At 32.2% G+C, this 19916-nt stretch overlaps 1 protein-coding gene across 1 annotated transcript; it reads left to right on the forward strand.

The window, feature by feature from the left end:
• Window positions 1–509: 509 nt before the first annotated feature.
• ESD (esterase D) lies at window positions 510–19583 on the forward strand. The gene is made up of 9 exons (XM_033104801.1): window positions 510–653; window positions 1079–1197; window positions 1766–1854; window positions 5674–5772; window positions 7256–7380; window positions 8442–8561; window positions 10041–10139; window positions 12098–12265; window positions 19341–19583. The coding sequence occupies exons 1-9, from the start codon at window positions 606–608 to the stop codon at window positions 19419–19421; spliced, it is 948 nt and encodes a 315-aa protein (XP_032960692.1). The 5' UTR covers window positions 510–605; the 3' UTR covers window positions 19422–19583.
• The last annotated feature ends 333 nt before the right edge of the window (window positions 19584–19916 follow it).

Genomic DNA, 19916 nt, shown 5'->3' on the forward strand with positions numbered 1-19916 from the left:
TTCCAGCTTTCCAATGGAAAGCAATGTATTTGTACTTATTGATGAGATTAAAGATAGGATTGAAACATCTTACTTAGAATTTTGCAGACATTTCCAAAATTAGCGGTGATTGTTATATACCTTTGAGGAGTAATCCTAACACTGTATTTGATCAGCATATAGTAGAATATTTTACTGAGAGGACTAGCAGAGTGGTAATACCTATTCTTAGTATTTGAGGGTTTTTTTTATTTAGTGTGTACGGCTTACTTATTTATATTACGGAGGGGAAGGAAATCCTTCCTTGAGAGATACAAATCGAAATTGGTCTGGTTCCTCTTTGCTCAATAGGCACTTATGATAAAGATGGTTTTCCAATTCTTTTTGTATTTATTATTAAAAATTTATAATAAGTGGTATTTTAACATTTAAGTTTTAAATTATTTATGAAAATTTAAAAGATTTGTTGGAGAGAAAAGAATTCCCAAATTTCAAAATTTCCTGATGACAAGCTGCGCTTTTAATTGCACGTAGAACAGGCTTATGTTTAACTTGTTGGTTTGTTTTAAAAGGAAAAACATGGATCTAACAGTTGTGCGTCACTTTCTCAGAAAAATTCTCATAGGATGAATAATTTGATCTGGTTTAGCATAAAGAAAAGTGCCTATCACACTGTAAGTGTTCAATAAATGTTACCTGTTATTATTATCAAAATCGTTATTGTTACATCACTTTCCTCCCACTTTAAAATCAACCATAATCAGCCATACCAATTTTTTGACTCCCTTGTTACAGTTAACAGGTAAGCTATTAACAATCCTTAATCTTCAAAGCTAATGTAATCAATTAGGAACTTATTTATATTCTGCCTCTTTCTAAAAAGAATTTGACAGTCCACACACATACACACACACACACACACACAAACTTGTTAGTAAATTGGTAATGACATACTAAAGTTTTTTAAAGTAACAAATGAAAATGTGTGTATGAAAGTTGGTTTCTTTATGTTATTTATCTGAGAAAATTAGCATGTGAAGAAAAATTCTAGGTGAGAAACAGTTTACCCGAAAACAGTTTTTTTTTTCAAATTTTTCAGGAACTAATTCTCTACAAATTAAAGAGATTAATCTTCACTAATAGGAAAAAAATGGCGTTGAAACAGATTTCCAGCAACAAGTGCTTTGGGGGATTGCAGAAAGTTTTTGAACATGACAGGTAACTACAGAAAGATGCCATTTTACATATCTCTGGTTTTGCTTCCATCTGTTTGATTCTTTAAATAAACCCATGAAAGATCATTGTTGCATGAATTACTTTTTACATAGAAAAAATACCTGTTTTTTATCAAAATTAGTTAGCCACAATATTAGTGATTTTAATAAAATTTTAGTGATAAAGAGCAAATTAAGGATGTGGTGGTACATTTCAATGGTCATGAGCAAACATGTTATTTAAAATCTTTAGAATTCAATTTTTATAAAATTTCATACGTCTTTTTAAAGACAGAAAGTTTTTCTTTTAATAATATTAGTACTACATTGAGGATATTACATTTATTCTTTTATTCTGCCCAAAATGACTGTTTTGTACACAGCATAGGCTCAAGTTGGTTAATAGATCACTATGCTGAGTTGGCCCCATTCTTTCTTTAAGGTCTAAGGTATATTCCTTCAATGTTGGTGGAATCACTTAATTTGGATATTAAATCACTTATTTTGTTTCTGTCTTTACTAATGAGGAGCATTGATTTATATTGTTGTTGTTGTGACTGTTAAAATTATAGCGTTGAACTGAAATGCAAAATGAAATTTGCTATCTACTTACCACCAAAGGCAGAAACTGAAAAATGCCCTGCACTATATTGGCTGTCTGGTAAGTGTTATGCATTTGAGTTTTATAAAGGAGTTTATTTTTCTTTTTAACTGGTTTATCGTACTCTTTCATCTTGACTTACTGGTGTGCTTTCTAAACCATTTATTAAAGACTTTAGGAGCCTGTCATAGTCTACTCTTATTTATCCTGAGAATATTTTTAGACCTACTGAATTACATTTATTTCACTTCTTTTTCAACTAGACCAAGTCATTTACCAGAGAATGTAAAGTTCTAGACTCAGTGCAAGAGCTTAGAAAAGTTATTTACCTAGTTTGTATCTACCCAAGCATTGCTTGTAGAAATTTTACCACTCAGAATAATGTTAGGTAAAACCAGGACACCCGTGATACACTAATTTGAAACTACAGATAAGTAGCTTTTTATAGTATTGTCTGGAATATTTTAATTGGACTCCAGTGATCTTTTCTGGTTACAATCTAGAAAATCAGAAATAACAGTAATGCTTCTTAATCAGTGGTAAACATTAAAGACTATAGAATGGATGGTGAGAGAGTAAGGTTTTGCCATTAGTGGTTTTTGAACCTCTGTGCTAACTTTTCTTTCACAAGATGTTGGCACTTCATCTTTGGAAGCAAATATTACAAGGAGAGACTCATAGAAACCAAATTATGTCATAGAGTGCTATCTTTTATTTTTTTAGAGTGCTATCTTTGTTTCCTTAAAATTACTTCTTAACAAATTGATTTTAAAAATCCCCCCTTACATATGTTTCATCAAGGATAAGCCCCTAAATACCAGTCTTTAAAAATGAGAATAGATGCTTCATTTTAAAAGGTAAAAATGAAGTGCCATTCTGATTTTAACTCAACAACCCATTTCTGTGATTGAAAAATAGTAAACCAATTTTGCTAGGAGAGCATTGGGTATTGCCAAAAGCAGCAATAATAAAATTACACAATTATTGTTTTAGAAATATAGTATTATATAGCTAAAGATGATCTTAGAAATTATGTGAACTATTTTATAGGCCCAGAGAAGTTACGTATTACCCAAGATCATATAACAGGGTGAACAAGTCTTCTGACCAGGGTATTGTGTAATTAATAGGTGATACACTAATAAGACCCTAAATTCTTAATCAAAATTGAAATCTGTCAAGAAATATCATTGAGCTGTATAAGTGTAACAAAACAGAATGTTTATTTCCATCAAATGACAGCACAGTTTCCTTACAGAGAAACCGAAGAACATATAGACCTTGGAAACTAAGGCTTGATTTTCTGAAAAAAGATAAGATTGACTAGTACATTTGAGAAATAATGACAAAAGAATTTTAGAAGGTTTACTTCCCAGGAAGTTGAAGGATATCAATGAAGAAAGATTATATCAATTGTTAAATTTCTAAAATTAATAAATTAGCTGAAATCAAAACGTTCAAACTGAAATTCTAGAAGATGGTCCATCTGCAGTGGTTTGTATCTTTCCCAAGTCAGGGCAATCATCAAAACAACCCTTTATTAGCTGTGTACTCAAGAGAATTGGAAAGATGGCCACATGAAAACTTGCACACAAATGTTCATATATCATACATTATTTATAGTAGCAAAAAAAAACGGAAAAAGACCAAAGGTTCATCAGTTGATGAAATGATAAATAAAATGTGGTATATCCATATAATGGAATGTTATTCAATAACAAAAAGTAATGAAGTCCTCATAGATGCTACATACAACATACATGAACCTTGAGAACTTTATGCTAAGTAAAAAAAGCCATTCACAAAAGACTGTTAAATTCCATTTATATGAAATACCCATAATAGGCAAATCTATAAAGACAGAAAGTAGACTAGTGGTTGCCTGGTGCTAAGGAGAGAGGATGAGGAGAAAATGGAGAGTGACCGCTAATGAGTATGGGGTTCCTTGTGGGGGTAATGAAAATATCCTAAAATTACATAGTGGTGATGGTTGCATAACTATAAATATACTAACAGTCACTGAGCTTATAAACTTTAAATGGGTGAATTGTATGGCATCTGAATTATAACTAAATAAAGTTGTTTCAAAAAAGACAACTCTCCATATAAAGTAAGTGGAGTTGATCAAGTAGCTATTAATTAGTAACCATCTCCATACTCTTGAGAATAATCCTACTGGTAGAATTATCTTCATTTCTGAGTCTACAATTCAGTCCCTACTACCTTCATCGAGGAATTTATGTTAAAAAAAATTTTTTTTTCTCTGGCCTCTAAAACAGATTTGTGCAAGTTACTGTGTACTGTGTCCCAGACACAATTCAAGGCTCTTTCTATGTTACCACATTTAATCCTCATAGCTACCCTATAAGGTAAAAATAGGCAATATTCCCATTTTTCAAGTGAAAGGACTGAGGCTCAGAGTATTTGAGTCACTTGCCTAATTTTGTTTGGCTAATAAGTAACTGAGGGACATTTAGAAACAGATCCTGTCTGAAATCCAAAACCCATGATGTCTACCATATTACCCTGCCTCCTTTGAACACATTTATGTTAAGGTCAGCAAAATTGCTAACGTTTTATTAGTACTTGGGGCAGTTCTCCACTACGATATGGCTCTAGTATCTCTGGAAGATGTATTGGGAAGGAACATGGTGGTAAACAAGGACCTTGTTCTCTTGCCATGACTAGGGAAAGTATGTATGTCCTAACTGTTAACTAGAAACTCTCATAATATTATCCAATGATACTTATAAGGTTTTATATCTTATAATTATTTATTAATTTAATCTTTATTGGGCAATCATTTTATAAGTCTCTGTGCTAGCTATTAGGGGATACATAGAAACTATAAAAGTGTTCTGTAGTTAACTCTTTCGCTGCGTTAATTGATTTCAAGTTTATTTTTTTTCAAAATGTGTCAGAAATCCACAAAAAAAAAATCCACAAAAAGTTGATATTTTGACTATTTTATGCGTAAACAATTTGAGCTGCTTTGTATATAAATGACATTTTTGTGTATAAAAATTTTGGATATATTCATTCGGATATAAACGAACATCGCAGCAAAAGGGTTAATTCATATTGCATCAAGTGTGTCTATAAGCTTTGACATTGCTAATTATCAGGTGTAGTGGGATATTTATCGTTGACCACTGGAAAAGGGCTGTTAGTTTAGGTGCTGTTCAGCTCAGGCATCTAGTGCCAGTTCATTCTTGGCCATTCTTACATCATTATAGTATTAGATTCCTATAATATGAGAATTAAGTCATCTTTCTTATCACATAACTGGAAAGCATAGAGGTAGGAAAAGTGGCAGAAACAGTTGTAAAAACTAGAGCTAAAACTCAATTTAAGGATGGTGTCTGATGACCTTTACTCTCTTCTTAGTGCATGGAGGAATACAAAGATGATTAGGGTGAATTTTGTTGCTGTGAACTACTTGTATATAAAAATATTAACTTATTTGTATTACGATGACTATGATATTATCTCACTTGCTGTGAATATTTATGTTTTGATTCATGAATAGTAACATGTTTAATTAAAACCACTGGAGTTGTTGTAACATTTGTTTTATGTTCCATATTGCTATTCCACAAGCTTGAAAAATTCTGAATTCCCAAACATATCTGGTCCTAAGGATTTTAGTAATTGAATCTTTAATGAGTGACTTTCAAAGGACAGCTATAGGAGCATTTAACCTAAGACAGATCTTAGATTAATACTGTTATAAATTTTATGAGAAAGGGAACTTCAGTGTCTTCTTCAGAATTCTAGAGATTTTTGATAATACCAAGTGAGATTATTTTCCTGTAGTATAAAAATATTATAGTTTATAAACCATTTGCAATATAGAATAACAATATTTTTGATCTTCAGGTTTAACTTGCACAGAACAGAATTTTATATCAAAATCTGGTTATCATCAGGCTGCCTCAGAACACGGCCTTGTTGTCATTGCTCCAGATACGAGTCCTCGTAAGTATTCTTGTTCCAGAAAGCCTTTGTAAAAATATAAATCTTTAAGACTAAGTTATAAGTGGAATAATGTATACATTATAAAATTCATTTCTTATTTTTACTATTATCTCTATTAATCTTTCAAGTGACATCATGACTCTAAAATACTATGTTATATACATTTTCCTGTGAATTTTACTCCTGACATCACTCTTATGAGAGGGAATAGTTTTGCTATTCCCATTTTACAGGTTGAGACACTTCACAACAGAGATTGAACAAATCAATTAATATGTCATATTGGCACTAGTGTCAAAATAACGTACAATGCATAGGAAATTATTTTTTCTATTCCATAGGTCACATGATAATTAGGTATTTTCTCATCTCTGTTAGTCACCAAATAATCATATAGTTAAACAAATATTTGTTTTAATATAAATGATTAGAATGTTTACATTAGAGAAATGAGAATATCAAACATTGGAGAACTTAATCCATCAGATCGTTAAAACTAGTTTTGTGACCCTAAAAGTGTCAGGAAATGGAATTTGAATGGCAGCTAAAGCTATCTGAAAGTTAAATTGCTGGCCTTAAAGTGCATTTCCTTTCACAAGCCATATTACACAAAAGCAAGACATGTCTTGCTAGAGATGTAATAAAAAATTTAATTCAAAATAGCATCAAAAATATAAAATGTCTAGGAATAAACTTTAAAAATGATTTATTTTTAAAAATCATAAAATTTGCTAAAGATCCTAAATGAAGACTTTAATAAATGTAAAAATATCATATTCCTGGATGTATAGACTGAATGTTATGAAGAGGTGGTTTCCCTCAAATTACTCTACATATTAGTGTAATTCTGTTTAACATCCCATTGGTTGGCTTTTTAACTACATGCAAGTAAATAAAATAAAACCTAATAAATTAAAAAAGAATACAAGGAAATCCCGTGAGGGATGGGTAAATAGGGGAAACATGATGGAATAATTTTAAAGTACACAAGGAGACACTTCCAGTTCATGGTAGTGAATTGAGCACAAGCGTTTGTCTCCCTTCCCTTATAAGACCACAGGGATAAGGAGAGATATGGAAGTGTTGGTTATGGGGGGGATGGTCATCAGAGAAGGAATCTCAACGCATTTCTGAAAGGTAAAAAGAGAATATAAGCCCTTTGACAGGTAAAACAAAGTGAAGAAGTGTATGTTCAGAATATATATAGGAGGGAACTTCATCAATAGAACGCCAGTGCGCCTTACTTTGACAGTGAATACCCCAGCCTGAAAGGGCATGCCCTCTCTCACCTCATTGGCTAGAACTAGTCACGTGAGCCCACTCAAGAGGGCCGGGAAGTATGTGCCCCAAAAGGCAGAAGAGAGCCCAAATATTTGGTGAACAGCTTTAACGCAAGTGAACTTTGAGATTCATTTAAAAATATGTTATTAAACATGGGCCACTATGATAGAGTAGATGAAACCACAAAATTTTTTATTGATAGGTGGCTGCAACATTAAAGGAGAAGATGAGAGCTGGGACTTCGGCACTGGTGCTGGGTTTTATGTGAATGCCACTGAAGAACCTTGGAAAACTAACTACAGAATGTACTCTTATGTAACGGAGGAGGTAATTTATGTTGTAATTATTAATTGATGACTGCCAAAAGCTTGATTTTTGATAGAAAGTCTTTCTCGTCCTGAGAATTTTAAACCAGGGTATGGTATTGTTGAATCTTCTTGACACATATTTATTAATTATCTTAGTGAAAATGCCAAAATTCACTAGTATTATAATCCTATTTTCTGCCATTTTAATTAATACTAAGTGCAGTTTTAGAGTTTAATAATTATATTGATACCTGTATGCACTGCCCAGGTTATGCAAAGAAAATAATTGATGAAAAACTTTTTATTTCTCTGGCAGCTGGTTCATTCAGACATATTTTATAATGAGTAATCAAGGCTTACAAAATATAAGTGGTAAAGCATTACTTTTATTAATATTTGTGTGCAGTTTATGCATTTTTCTAAATTTCATATGATTTTAATTAATACTATGTACCATATCATAAAAACTCAGAAACAATAATATAAAAGTTTAGACACCCATAATTCTGTCACCTCCAACAACTATGTTTTGGTATATTCCAGGTTTTTTTGTATAACTCATTTTAATATAATTGTAAAACTTTTTTTATCTTGTTCCTTTTTTCATGGTAAAAATAAATATTTTCCAGTATTCTAATCTATTTATAAAAATTTTAATAGTTACACAATATTCTGTCATATACCATAATTTACTTTTTCCTAATGTAGAATACTTGTGTTTTTACATATTTTTTTTACCATACTAAATATTATTGTGTTGATTTTCTTTGTGTATAATTCTTTCCCCTTAAGGACTTTTCCCTTACACTAGATTCCAATAAGTGAAATTACTAGATCAAGAGTTTAGGACATTTAAAGTTCTTTCTGCATCTTCTTAAAGTTGCTTCATGAGGAAGATGTACCATATATTCTCCAGTGATATATAATTACCATTGTTTACCTGAATGTTTTTTTTTAATCTTTACTGGTTCATGCCATTGTAAGACTGATTTGGAAGTTTTGATTGTGTAATTTTGTATAACTCTGAAAAAGTCTAAACTTTCTCTCATATCTTTTGTCACATTATTATATTTTCTCTAGCTTCCCCAACTCATAAATGCCAATTTTCCAGTGGACCCCCAAAGGATGTCTATTTTTGGCCACTCCATGGGAGGCCATGGAGCTCTGATTTGTGCTTTAAAGAATCCTGGAAAATACAAAGTAAGATTACTTAAGCTTCTAGTGACAAGTATCTCTCTTGGATAATATAATATTAGGAACTTTCAAAGATTAAAATTAGGATATTGTTGTAGTATTGGGGCTACTTTTTTCTAGAAGTCTTGGGAATTTCAAGAGGTTGTAGGGGAGGAGTGTGAAATTTGATCACACAGTGTATGCTACAGAATCAGAAGGATAAGAATTCAATCACAGTGGTTTCTTGTTGGTCTATTAGAAGTATTGTAACTTGTGTCTTATATTTCATTGCTTCAATTCAAACTGTATGTTCCTAGGCATTTTTCTTTCCTAACGGTTATTCTTGATTAATGTTATTGTGACAGTATGTATCATTTACTTATATATTTACCAGGAATATCTTTGTAAAGTTGATTTTGATTTTCTGAGGGAGAAGATATTCATGATTTGTAAAAGTTTAAGAATTCTGTTCTTAATGCCTCTGATGATGATTAAAATGCAGCTTGATTGAAAAATATTACTCTCAGCCTTCCTACTCATTTATTTGAAGCTTTGAAGCTTTACTTTTTTTTTTTGTTTAAATGAGCCAAGTTGGAATAACCACTGTACGTTGAGTGTCATACTATGTAGAGCAGCATACAGGAAAGGAAATGTTGAAAAGGAAATGTTGAAGGCAGTGATCATCTTAAGATCACTTCTGTCTTTAAAATAACAAAGACCTCAGGATTTGTTTAATCCATTTCCTTCCCTTAGGAAGAACTTAGTTATTTGTGGTGTGCCACTGAGAAATGAAAATATTTCTCATAGCAGTTTCTTGGTATGGCACCAAATATTTTCCTTTTGGTAAGCTTTATTATAAATTTGAATTAATTCATGGCATGATAGTGGGTTTTTTAAATAAGGGCTTTATTTTCCCCTTTTCTGTGTATAAAGGTAATCAATTTATTGTGTTTGAGGGAGAAAATCAAATTTAGTTGAATTTTGTTGTCCTTTAAAACAGCTAGTAGACATTGATAAAACCTAACATTGATAAACACTCTGAAACTGAGAAATTCCATCTCTGCACCTTATCCAGTGACAACATTGCACAGAACACAATATTATATTGTATTTTTAAAAAGGAGAGAAATAATGTGTCTTAAATTTAATAACCTGTTCAGGAAGGTAGGCATGAACTGTTTTATATTACTACACCTTAATTTTATGTGGAAAATAGGAGTAGAAACTGAATATAAACTTCCATTTGTGCCTTACTTATTAAAAATGAAATGTATTGCTTTGCATTATTTTAACACCTGTAGTTTATTAGCTCTCTTAACACAAAAGATTTGGTGTTATGGAGACACCTACAATCTAGGTGCATAATATAGCAAAAGGAAAATTGTTCATAGGGGTTTTCATGGCAAGTTGCAAATAACTTTTGAGTTTTTAAGGAAGTTGCAAATATCTGTTCATATTTGATTTAGCAACATATAACTTGTTTTTAAATTTCTTTTGTTTCTGAAGTCTGTCTCAGCATTTGCTCCAATTTGCAATCCAGTGCTCTGTCCTTGGGGCACAAAGGCCTTTAGTGGATATTTGGGAACAGATCAAAGTAAATGGAAGGTAGGTGATAGATGGCTGTCTCAATACTCGTTCTGAAGTTTCCAAATTTGTTTTAAAAGCTGTGTACTGCAGACTGTATATTCCCAGCCCCGTCATAAATCCAGAGTTAAAAACACTTAACAAAAGTATAAACATGTAACAAAAACCCTACTTTCTGGTTGTATTCAATTATGGCAGATATTCTGAGGCTACATTTTTTCCTGCTAATGAGCGATTTATCTTTATTTCTAAATTAATATTCTATATTATCATTTTCAAAAATACCACATACTATTACTAAATTTAGATTTGCCTTTTATTAACTATTTGCTCAATTGTACAATGGGAACCATGAGACCTAGCTTTTAATTATTTTGTATATCTCTAGCATCTCTCAGATTTGAATTTTAAATTCTAGATTTGTCTTTAAAAATAGATACTTTGTAATGTACATTTATGACAATATTCCCAACAGAGAGATTGCTTTTTCTAGCATAGGAGCAGATGCTTCAAAATGAAAATAAAAATGGCTCTTTCTCCTGAAACTCATTTTACTCTTGTGTAGACATGGGCCATTTGCAAACTCCATTAAGAGTTTCAATATTTTATAAATGAACTCATCACCATGTTCATGTTAATAAGTAGAAAATACTCGAGGGGGAAAATGTCTTATAGTTGTGTGTCATTTACACATGAACCCCTATTTTAAGATTGGTCATTGAAATTCTAACACATTGGAGGGTTAATTCTTTACTCTCTAGATTAGAATTTTGTTTTGTTTAGGCTTAGATTTGTATTATATATATTGGAAGAGTGCTGAAAAGATTAATTTAGGTACTTTGAGAACTGACAGTGTACATGCATCAGTGTTTTGAGTCCTCGCCACGTGTACAGTCTGTTCAGAGTTTGAGATCTTATGTCACGAAGGTGACGACCCTTCCCTATCCACAGGGTGCTTATGGTCTAATAGAAGAGGTGGGGGAAAGACCCAAGTGATTGGGAGAAGGAGGGCAGAGGCACAGAAAACCTATAAAGAAATCTAAGTATATAATTTTTCTCCATTGGCAGTAAATTTTATTATCTTAATTATGCTGTGTGTAGACTATTATTTAATTTACTGTTGCTATAAGGAGGCCATGCAGAATTATGAAATCATAGAACTTAGAACTAGTTGGACTTAATAGGTCCCTTTCCACTCTCTCTCCTTTTAATATTAAAGAAAGTAAGTCTTAAAAAGCATGATATTTTAGAAGGAGAAATATTTTGGGTTTTTTTCTTGTTCAATGCATAAAAATTGTGGTTAATAAATAGATACAAATAATCAATATTTAAAGGTGGATGGTAAAATAGAAAATTGTAATGTGATAACTGCTCAGATAGTAAATTTGAGGAGTTGTTAATATGATTCAGATTATCCAAATCAAGTCTTCCTGAAAGCTCATGGAGATAGCAGATATTTTGTGCTATTCAATAGGAAAAGATAGAGCTGAGTGTATTTATGTCTGGGATTAGAGCTAAAAAGAGACAAAGAAATTGACTATTTATTTGAAATAGGGAATATTTGGAAATAGAAAAAGATAATGGAATTAGAAGAAATAGTCAATTTGTGGAGGAATTTACAGAGAAAAGAGTTATGGGTTTTTATTTTTGGACTTGAGAGACGAATAAGAACTTTAAAGGTTTAGGAGAAAAAAGGATATACTATGAAGAATGCTTGAGATACAGGATTCTTACCACTGGTCGTGGACTGCTTGAAAGTAGGGAAGAGGCTACTAGCATTTGGAAATAGAGTTCTGAAAACCTTGTAAATAAAAACCAGGGAAGTCAGATTTTAAACCAACTTAAAAGCTTATTTCCAATTTAATCAGCCTTAGAGCTTAAGTGACTTTAAATTTCTGTTTGGTTCTAGTATAGTATATTCTGAAGAACATCCTCTCGACACTTTTAAATTTATTTTTCAATATTTCTCTTTTTTATAGGCTTATGATGCTACTCATCTTGTGAAGTCCTATTCAGGTTCTCAACTGGACATACTAATTGATCAAGGAAAAGATGACCAGTTTCTTTCAGATGGACAGTTACTACCTGATAACTTCATAGCTGCCTGTACAGAAAAAAAAACCCCTGTTGTTTTTAGATTACAAGAGGCAAGTATAAGGAAACCTTAGCTTGTTTTAAATAACTAATAAAAAGCAAAATTCCAAGTATGTTTTCAATCTTATTTTAGAATGTGAAATGCTACCTCAGTAAGATATTTTTTAATTATAATAAGACAAAGTTAAAGCCTTCCTATTAAGTTAGTGATATCCAAGACCAAATTCCACAGAAGTAGAAAAGGTTTTGGCAATGAAAAGTATTTGCAGTTTTCTGTCCCATTGTAAAAACATTAAGTAACAAGAAGTTTAATGCTTGAATAGTACTTAATCTTCAACATTACTAACATATTTCTTTACACATGCAGTTATTGTTGCAGTAAAATAAAAAGGACAAGCTTCTACCTTACTCTATGCACACATCTTAACCTCAGAAGCTGTGTGCTGTTTGTGTCACACACACATGCACTTTATATTGTCTGAGTTAGCTGCTAATCTATTTGTTGTACGGTTTGGTATTTCTAGTTGTTTAAGAATAATTATTGGTTTGCAAATTTTTCTTGACTGAAATACTTTTGACTGTTGAGTACTCACCTAATAACTGTGCTAATACAGTTTTAATTAAAGAAATTCTGCTTTTATTTTTTTTTAAATATTTCTTCATAAGCTTTGGAACATAATATAAACAAAATTTTTACTTCGGGATGAAAAGTAAACACTGAAAATTATACGTAGTTCTGATTTTTAAAAACATTTTTATTCAAGTTGAAGGGTAATGTGTCAGGCACATTGATCTAAAACACATGATTATAATGATAAATGTTTGAATAAATCTCGATCAATGTGTATGTCATGTGGTACATTAATGTTTTCACAATTAGCTTATTTGTCCTTAGGAGAAATCATTCCTATTCTGTCCATCTGTTTTACTTTATTTTCAGTTTTTAAAATTATAAATTTTAAGTTTTTTTAAGTGTACAGTTAAGTGTTATTAATTATTAAATACATTTATACTCATAATGTTGTACAGCCATCTCTACCATCCATCTCTATTTATAACTTTTTATCTTCTGAAATTGAAACTCTGTACCCATTTCCTTTCCCTCTAGCCCTTGGCAACCACCATTCTACTTTCTGTCTCAGATTTTGACTACTCTGAGTATCTCATAGGAGTGGAATCACACAGTATTTGTCTCTTTGTGTCTGACTTATTTCATGTAGCATAATGTTCTCAAGATGAATCCAGGTTGTGGGATGTGTCAGAATTTCCTGCCGTTTTAAGGCTGAATAAAATTCCATTGTCTGTATATACCACACTGTGTTTATCTATTCATCTGTCAGTGGACACTTAGGTTGCTTCCACATTTAGCAGTTGTAAATAATGCTGCTAATAAACATGGGTGTACAAATATCTCTTCAAGTCTTTCAATTCTTTTGGCTATATACCCAGAAGTGGAATTGCTGGATCATATAATAATTCTATTTTTAATTTTTTGAGGAATCTACATTCTGTTTTCCATAGCAGCTGTACCATTTTATATTTCCACCAACAGTGCCTAAGTCCAATTTTTCCACATCCTTGCTAACACTTATTTTCTTTATGCTTTTCTCTTTCTTTTTTTTCTTTTTTTGTAGTGGCCGTCTTAATGAATGTGAGGTGGTATCTCATTGTGATTTTGATTTGTATATCCGTAATGATTAGTGATGTTGAGCATCTTTTCATATGCTATTGGCCATTTGTATATCTTTGGAGAAACACCTATTCAAGTCCTTTGCCCATTTTCAAATTGGGTTGCTTTTTGTTGTTGAATTCTACAAGTTCTTTGTATATTCTGGATATTAATACTTTGTCAGGTATATGATTTGAAAATATTTTTCTCCCATTCTGTGGGTTGACTTTTTACTCTGTTGCTATTATCTTCGAGGCATAAAATTTTTTATTGTTTATGAAGTCCGATTTGACTATTTTTTACTTTTGTTGCCTGTGCCTTTGGTGTCATATCCAAGAAATCATTACCAGGTCCTATGTCATGGAGCTTTTGTTGTATGTTTTCTTCTAAGCTTTATAGCTTTAGGACTTACATTTAGGTCTTTGATCCATTTTGAGTTAATTTTTGTATATGGTGTTAGGTAAGGATCCAACTTGATTCTTTTGCATGTGGATATATAGTTTTCCACATACAGAAGATCTAGTTATCTTTTGAAAAGACTGTCCTTTCGCCATTGAATGGTCTAGGCACTCTTGTCAAAAGTCATATGAGCATACATGCAAAGGTTTATTCCTGGGCTCTCTATTTCATTGGTCTAGATGTTTGTCTTTATACCAGTACCACATTGTTTTTATTATAGCAGTTTTGTAGTAAGATTTGAAATCAGGAAACATGAGTTTTCCAGCTTTGTTATTCTTTTTCAAGATTGTTTTGGCTATTCGGGGTCCCTTCAGATTCCATATGAACTTTAGGATGAGTTTTCCATTCTGAAAAAAATATATTATTGGAATTTTGATATGGATTGCATTGAATCTGTAGATTGCTTTGGGTAGTATTGACATCTTAACACTATTAAGTCTTCTAATCTGTGAACATGGGATGTGTTTCTATTTTTTTGTGTCTTCTTTCATTTCTTTAAGCAATGTTTTGTAGTTTTCACTGAATAAGTCTTTTACCTCTTTGGCTAAGTTAATTCCTAAGTATTTTATTCTTTTTGATACTATTATGAATGTTTTCATAATTTCCTTTTCAAATTACTCATTGTTGGTGCATAGAAATGCAACTGATTCTGTGTGTGTGTGTGTGTGTGTGTGTGTGTGTGTACTTTGTATCCTGCCATTTTGCTGAATTCATTTATTATCTCTAACAGCTTATTGGAATATTTAGGGTTTTCTACAATTAAGATTATATCATCTGTAAACAGATAATTTTACCTTTTCCTTTGTAATTTGGATGCCTTTTATTTCTTTCTCTTGCCTAATTGCTCTGGCTAGAACTTCCAGTACTATAGTGGGCATCCATGTCTAGTTTCTGGTCTTAGAGGAAAATCTCAGTATTTCACCATTAAGTATGACAGTTGCTGTGAGTTTTCATATATGACTCCTGTACACATGTTTTACAGATGAGGAGAGGCTCAGAAAAGTAACCTATTTATCAGAGGTCACACAGCTAACTTATGATGGAACTAGAACTGGAAACAAGGTCATTTGACTACAAATGTCATCAGTATAACCATTCCCAAGCAAGGTGAAGCAGTGGTCCTGAGGAGCAAAGGGGTGAAATTAGAGCTAGCACAGGAGAAATGTGCATAACCTGCTATCTGTCTAACTTATGCAGCAGATCTTAGCAATCTCTCTGTTTTTTGAATCTTCTTGATATTTTGAACAGGTAAACTATTTTTTATATTGTATGTATATATCATGTGGGAAAATATGTCAAAAACCAATACCTTATATATACCTTGTTGTCTCTGAATATCCATCCTTAAGTAATGGAATTTTTCAGATTGATTTAAACATTTATCATCAGAATTACATGTTTTAGATCAATAACCAACCTTGAGAAATCCAAATACCAATTTGATTATAAACACAGCAATGTGTTTAAGTATATTAACTATAGCTATAAGTGACGTAACAAACCATGCTTTTTATCAAATGACTAACTTTTAGGCACTAGTGATATTGGATGCCTCTTCTGCTGCCCCCAAGATTGCCAGGAAATTCTGTTGTTACTACATTAAAGTTTCAGCCTGCTAACAAAGACTGAAAAATCTTTGGAGTTTGTTATAAAAACAGCATAGTGTTAGGACACTGATGAAATTCTTGGAGGGAAACAATAAATTAACATATTTATTTTTAAAATGTTTATATCCCAGGCAACTAAAAAACATAGTTGGCTATACTTAATAAAGAGTCAAGACAAAGAAAGCATTCAGTTCTTCTAAAAAAAAAGTGAGAAAGTGTTGAAATCGCCAGTCACAGTGTTTAGCTCAAGCATATTTTCTGTTCACTTTCTTCCCCACAAGGGTAGGTTGAGAGTGAACTACACAACCTGAAGCTGAAATAGATAGGTTTAGGTTTGCTGTAATCAAATGCGCAACTGAATGGACGTGCCTTGGCAGTGGCTCCTTTCAGATTTTTCAGGCTACCTTGCATTGTCTTCAGATTACCTCAGATTTAAGAGTCTTAGCATCTGCTTTATCATTTGATTATAAGTATAGTATAACTGTACTTCTTGATGAAATGGGAGCTGTGAAGCATTAAATTAGCTGAAAATAATAGAGAGTATATATATTCTCTAAGGAAGAAGAAGGAAAATTCTCTAAGGAGGAAGAAAGAAAATTATTACAATCGTGTATGGTTTATCCAATTTAATCCCTTTATCTCTTTTTAATGGTGTGAAATGCTCACAGTCTGTATTGTACTCTATCAACTGTCAAAAAAATTAGGAGGGAAGGGTAGTGCATAGGGATATTTATTTGGTTGTTAACTTATATTGTTTTGCCTTTTCTGTTTTGGCTTCAGCAATTCTAAATTGAAAAAGCACAGGCAGCAGAATTCTGATAGCCAGCATACAAAGATCAAACCTTAGTATGAAGAAGAAAGGTCTAGTATGTCTTATTTTCAGTTACTGAAGTTACATAGTGAGGAAAAAAAATTCATTGACCTAATGAAAACTTCCAGAAAGAACATCAAAGCAAGGCTATAATTCCTTCTCAAGTCTCCAGCCCTATTTTGAAGATTCAGAGATTGTTTCAGCCTCTGCACCTGCCTGTTAGAGAAGAGTAATAACATGACACAGACTTTCAGAAATGCAGGGATCTCTCACTCATGTCTGTACCCCATGCTTAGCACAGTTGTCTCTCAGGAAGTGCTTGTTAAATAAACAAATGAATATCTCTCAACAATCTTCTTCTTTGTACTGTGATGAGACTTACCCAAGGATTCATATCTGAGCTTTTCAAATTGGGTCTGGAAAATATGTAGGCAAACACTGCGTCTTAGAATAAATGTTCATTATAGCTGCTGGAGCACTGCTGCTTTTTATACTCTTAAGAGAGTTTTATTATGAGAGTTTTTCCATTCAAAGTGTGAAGTAAAAGAGGAACGTAAGGCCCTTTCAAGTGTCACTAAATATATCAGTGACAAGCTGCTTGACATACCAACTCAAAGATTATATAATGAAAGGAGGCACTTTCATTTTTTATTGATAAATATAACTTGAAACTAGTCAAGAGTGGCATAATTAGCTCTAATTATATAAGCATCTTCTATCTACCAGGACATCAGTAGTTCAAATATGTTCTCTTGCGTTTATGTTGACATTTAAAAAAAAAACTTGGTCCTTTATGACAGGCATTTTCCATTTTCTCATAAAGGTGAATCTTCTATTAAATATCATTTTGGAAGTTAAAGGACATTTGCTTTGTATTTTACATGAAATACATTATTATCTTGCAGTACACCCTTGAGAGCTCAAAATTGTCACTGTTTACCCTAAGATTTCTCTAATAATAAATAACAAAAATGGTGACTACCCACTATGTGCCTGAAACTACCCACTGAATACAGTGCTGAATACAGTGAAACTATATATAAAAATGCAGCATACTCAGTCACATTAGGGTTTTGTTACAAAGTGTTTTCAGCTATCTGTTTGCTTGCAACTGTGCCTATGTTCAGTCAGATCCATTTTTTCATCTGTGAAAAATGACAGGTGCTGCTATATGGTACTGTATTTCACAGTTTTTTTTGGCCTGAAACTCATGGGCCTGTTTAACCTTGTAGTAATTCTAGAATTACATGGGTAGAAAGTGCTTTACTTCAAGTTTCTTTCTTTATATAAGACGCTGTCCTTTAGCTCTAAATTTAACTTATTAACTGGGACTTGTCTAATCATTGAGAAATGTGAAACCAAATTAATTCCAAGGCTCACCCTGAATTTTGACAACACTTATCATATTCACTTCCTTGGTTTGGCCACAGAAAATAGAAGACAGATTGCTTTTAAGTTACTTTAAACTAGACTTTAAACTAGAACTCTTTGTTAGCTGCTGTTCCCAATATATACATTGCATACTGATTCATCAAAACCTTAGGGATCTACCTTCTTCCCTGAAACCCAGGTGATATTTTTATTAGGTCTATTTTTGTTTCTTAAGGGCTTAGAAAAATTCCCATTTTCTTCCATCAGAGACAATTTACTAAATTAAGTTAAAAAAGTTAAAAATCTTTCTTAGACTTTTATCTCTTTCAGTTTATTTGATTTTGTATTTTGATTGTGTTTTGAGGGTGGGGGGCTGTCCCCAAAGTTATCTGGTGTTTAACACCCTTGATCTTTTTTCTTTGAAAGCTACCTCTTATCTTGTACTCAGGTGACAGGCGGAGGAAGGATTGCCTCGCTATTTACCTATATCAGGTGGTTTCAATTGGCCAGATAAGTTGGTAACTGTTTCAACTCAGCTGCTTGGCACATTACATTTTCTGTCTGTTTCATGGTAGTTTTCAAGAGTTTACTAACTTTTTACCCAGTTTGGTTTATTGCTAAAGGATGTTTGAGTTTCATGAATTATTCCTTTTTCCTTAAATAGAAACATGTTGTGCTTGTACTGTGTAGGAAGTGGAATTCTTAACGTGATTTATGATGGCTCTGTTTGACTTCCCAAACAACAATAGAGCGTTTGGGTATTTTCATGTTATTTCTCTATATTGTGTATGTATGCTTATTTTGTACTTTAACATTCCCTCACTGATGTTGATGTGTTTCGTATGTGAGTTGAAACTTCTGTCCATGTTTCTAAGCTCTAAATTCTGATTTTTTTTAAGTCCTTGTTGATAGGATCACATGTTTACTCAGTACATTTAATGTTGTTTCCTCTCTGTGCATATAAATGGCAGCATCTAGAAACTAGGCTGTGCAGAATGTTTAATTTTTCTTCATATTTTTATTGCTCTTTATTATTCAGTGAAAATGTTGAAGAATAGTATAAGCTTGATGCTGATTATAAACTTTCCTCATGTTGTAATATTTTGACTATTTACAAGTAAATTAAATGACGAGAGATATATTTAATGTCCCTAATATTAACGTTTCTGAATGGTAGACAAATGTGTTATCATCTCTATTTTGTCTTCTAGGGTTATGATCATAGCTACTACTTCATTGCAACCTTTATTACTGATCACATCAGACATCATGCAAAATACCTGAATGCATGAAAAACCTCAGAAAAGAGACTCTCTTCAAGATTATAAAAATTGTAATAAACAGAAATGCAGGGAAAAAAGATTTCAAGAAAAGATTTCATTACTGTATTTTGTAATGCTAAAAATGCTTCACTCTGTAGTTAAATCACCTTTTGAATAAATATATGAAACCTGCTTCTGATAAATTATTTTACCAACGTTCACATGGGAAGTCTCTAATACTTTACAGCTTTTTTGAGGTCATTTGGAAATTATTGTATTGACGTCACAGAATATGAATGTAATCCCAATTCAAATAAGAATGCTAACTCTGGAACAGAGGATTCAAAGGTACTTTAGCCTGACCTCGTCACCTTTCCAGACTTTAAGCCTCTGAGGCATGGACTGTCTTCCTCAGATTCATTTTTATATCTCCAGTGTCTAGCAACTGCTTGGCTTCTAGTAGACATTTAATAACTATTTGTTAGCTGTTGAATAATGAAGTAGGCTTAGAAAAGTTAAGTGCTT

Source organism: Rhinolophus ferrumequinum, chromosome 4 (genome assembly GCF_004115265.2).
Source record: "Rhinolophus ferrumequinum isolate MPI-CBG mRhiFer1 chromosome 4, mRhiFer1_v1.p, whole genome shotgun sequence".
NCBI classification, from domain to species: domain Eukaryota; kingdom Metazoa; phylum Chordata; class Mammalia; order Chiroptera; family Rhinolophidae; genus Rhinolophus; species Rhinolophus ferrumequinum.

Excerpts from the sequence above, each read along its gene's own strand:
- ESD (XM_033104801.1), top strand. The coding sequence starts at position 606 with ATGAATAATTTGATCTGGTTTAGCATAAAGAAAAGTGCCTATCACACT. Across the intron at positions 5,773-7,255 it reads TGCTCCAGATACGAGTCCTC|GTGGCTGCAACATTAAAGGA; the intron begins GTAAGTATTCTT and ends TTTTATTGATAG. Across the intron at positions 8,562-10,040 it reads AGAATCCTGGAAAATACAAA|TCTGTCTCAGCATTTGCTCC; the intron begins GTAAGATTACTT and ends TTGTTTCTGAAG.